Source organism: Hyalella azteca, unplaced genomic scaffold (assembly GCF_000764305.2).
Source record: "Hyalella azteca isolate HAZT.00-mixed unplaced genomic scaffold, Hazt_2.0.2 contig15263, whole genome shotgun sequence".
In the NCBI taxonomy this organism is placed as follows: Eukaryota; Metazoa; Arthropoda; class Malacostraca; order Amphipoda; family Hyalellidae; genus Hyalella; species Hyalella azteca.
Genome location: NW_025945120.1, coordinates 45,870 through 48,064, shown reverse-complemented (window position 1 = coordinate 48,064; position 2,195 = coordinate 45,870). Strand labels below are relative to the sequence as shown.

General features: G+C 46.1%; 1 protein-coding gene across 1 annotated transcript in view; it reads left to right on the top strand.

The window, feature by feature from the left end:
- Positions 1–1,263, top strand: part of LOC108682985 — an 8,077-nt gene extending 6,814 nt beyond the window's left edge. Inside the window, exon 6 of the mRNA XM_018172259.2 lies at positions 702–1,263. Within this exon, the coding sequence (XP_018027748.1) occupies positions 702–1,028 (327 nt within the window). The 3' untranslated portion in view covers positions 1,029–1,263. The remainder of the gene's footprint in view (positions 1–701) is intronic.
- Positions 1,264–2,195: the final 932 nt, after the last annotated feature.

Genomic DNA, 2,195 nt, shown 5'->3' with positions numbered 1-2,195 from the left:
GCACCGCATGGTGATGCTGGTGCAGGCGTCGGTGCACCGCATGGTGATGCTGGTGCAGGCGTTGGGGCACCGCATGGTGATGCTGGTGCAGGCGTCGGTGCACCGCATGGTGATGCTGGTGCAGGCGTTGGGGCACCGCATGATGATGCTGGTGCAGGCGTTGGGGCACCGCATGATGCTGGTGCAGGCGTTGGGGCACCGCATGGTGATGCTGGTGCAGGCGTTGGGGCACCGCATGGTGATGCTGGTGCAGGCGTTGGGGCACCGCATGATGCTGGTGCAGGCGTTGGGGCACCGCATGATGCTGGTGCAGGCGTTGGGGCACCGCATGGTGATGCTGGTGCAGGTGTCGGTGCACCGCATGACGATGCTTGTGCAGGTGTCGGTGCACCGCATGACGATGCTGGTGCAAGCATGCTACTCGGAAAGTAGCAAGCTATCAGAGGAGACCTTTCTGGTTTTCAAGCTATACAGCATGTCACTAGTCTGTTTACCAACCTTTTAAGCAAAGATACTTTGGAAATAATTGATAAGCAGGGGTCTATTCATTAAATAGACGGACGACCAGATAACACTCCCTTTTGCACAGTAGCTTAAAATTTCAAACACTAATTACCTTTTGTATAGTATCATACAATATATGGCAATAATTCTTTCTTCTCTACCATGTTGAATCCCTAACTTTTTACTTATTGTCCAAGATGGATCACATGGGCTTGCCGGACAACTCGATTAAATCGGTGGCCAAAGGCTGCCTTTCCAGCAAAATCTACCGGGGTGATCGCCAACAAGTGGAGCATACGAAAATAGCCAGGTGGAGCAACCACGATCACATGGAGCAAAATGACCAAAACATCCTTCAAACTGACCGTGGAGGACTGGATCTCAACCAGGAGGACCATGAAGATCATGATCTCCTTCAGGTGGATCATGTGGATCTTGATGTCCATCGAGCAAATAATGGGGATGTGGATCCACGCCATGCGGCCCATGGAAGCTTGCAACGTCGTGGCGCGGAGCACGTATAGAACTAACGTTTCAAAGAAGAATTATGTACTTCATGTTATTTTAGAGGATACCTTCAATATGTTGAAAGGATTTTTTGTACACTTAACTAAATTTAGCATGCAAATAAATTCCGGTCCAATTAATTAATTGGAATTCGTGTTCACTTCACGCCCCACGAGGGAAGACTTTTGAACATTTCTGTACTTGCAATGATTAGTGGCAGTAATACAGCAAAAAGACCTTATATTTTTGCCGATCATTGAACTGCAATTTTTAACTATTCGTATTGTTTTAATAACCTAGCTTAAATCACTTGAAAATCCGTTTGAGTATTGATTTCGATTTAGGGAACGAACTTCAAACAAATCTTTCGATGACAGATTGTGTGGATTGTATCTTATCTTTGTAGTTATAATTGACCGAACCTAGCTACGCGGTTCAGTCATAGTTCATTAAGTCTTTAAATTCATTCAGAAAACCCAGCAGCTTGACATGAAGAACAACAGAGAAGAGAGGGACTACGCTCTGTCCTGCTGAAACAAACAAAGGACACAATAAATACATAAATAAATTAATAAGACATGAAGGCAATACAATTATCCATAACACAATAAGCCATATAGATACTAATTAAAAATTAATTCCAAGCGGCACACGTAGCTGCTGGGATAAGCGCTGCGGTTACAGCGGATCCCTGCAGCCGGTGTACGAAGATATTATATAATATGAGATGTTCAATTAATTCCATCATATAATCTAATGAATTTAAAAAACTACAAGGCTATGGTACGGATTATCAAAAGTTACAGAATTGATCGTAACTGTTGAGTTGAACTTCGGATCTTAAGCATATGGTTGTTAGATTAATCATGATATTCAAGTTATGGCTGACTGGGGTACCCCTCTCCCCTCTCAGGTACTCCCTCTCACTCGCCCCTCTCAGGTACTCCCTCTCACTCGCCCCTCTCAGGTACTCCCTCTCACTCGCCCCTCTCAGGTACCCCCTCACACTCGCCCCTCTCAGGTACTCCCTCTCACTCGCACCGGCGAAGACTATTACATTGAGCTTTGTCCATCATCGGATAACACAACGCGTCCATCACTGCAGGACACAGCGCGTCCATCACTGCAGGACACAAGGCGTCCATCACTGCAGGACACAAGGCGTCCATCACTGCAGGACACAA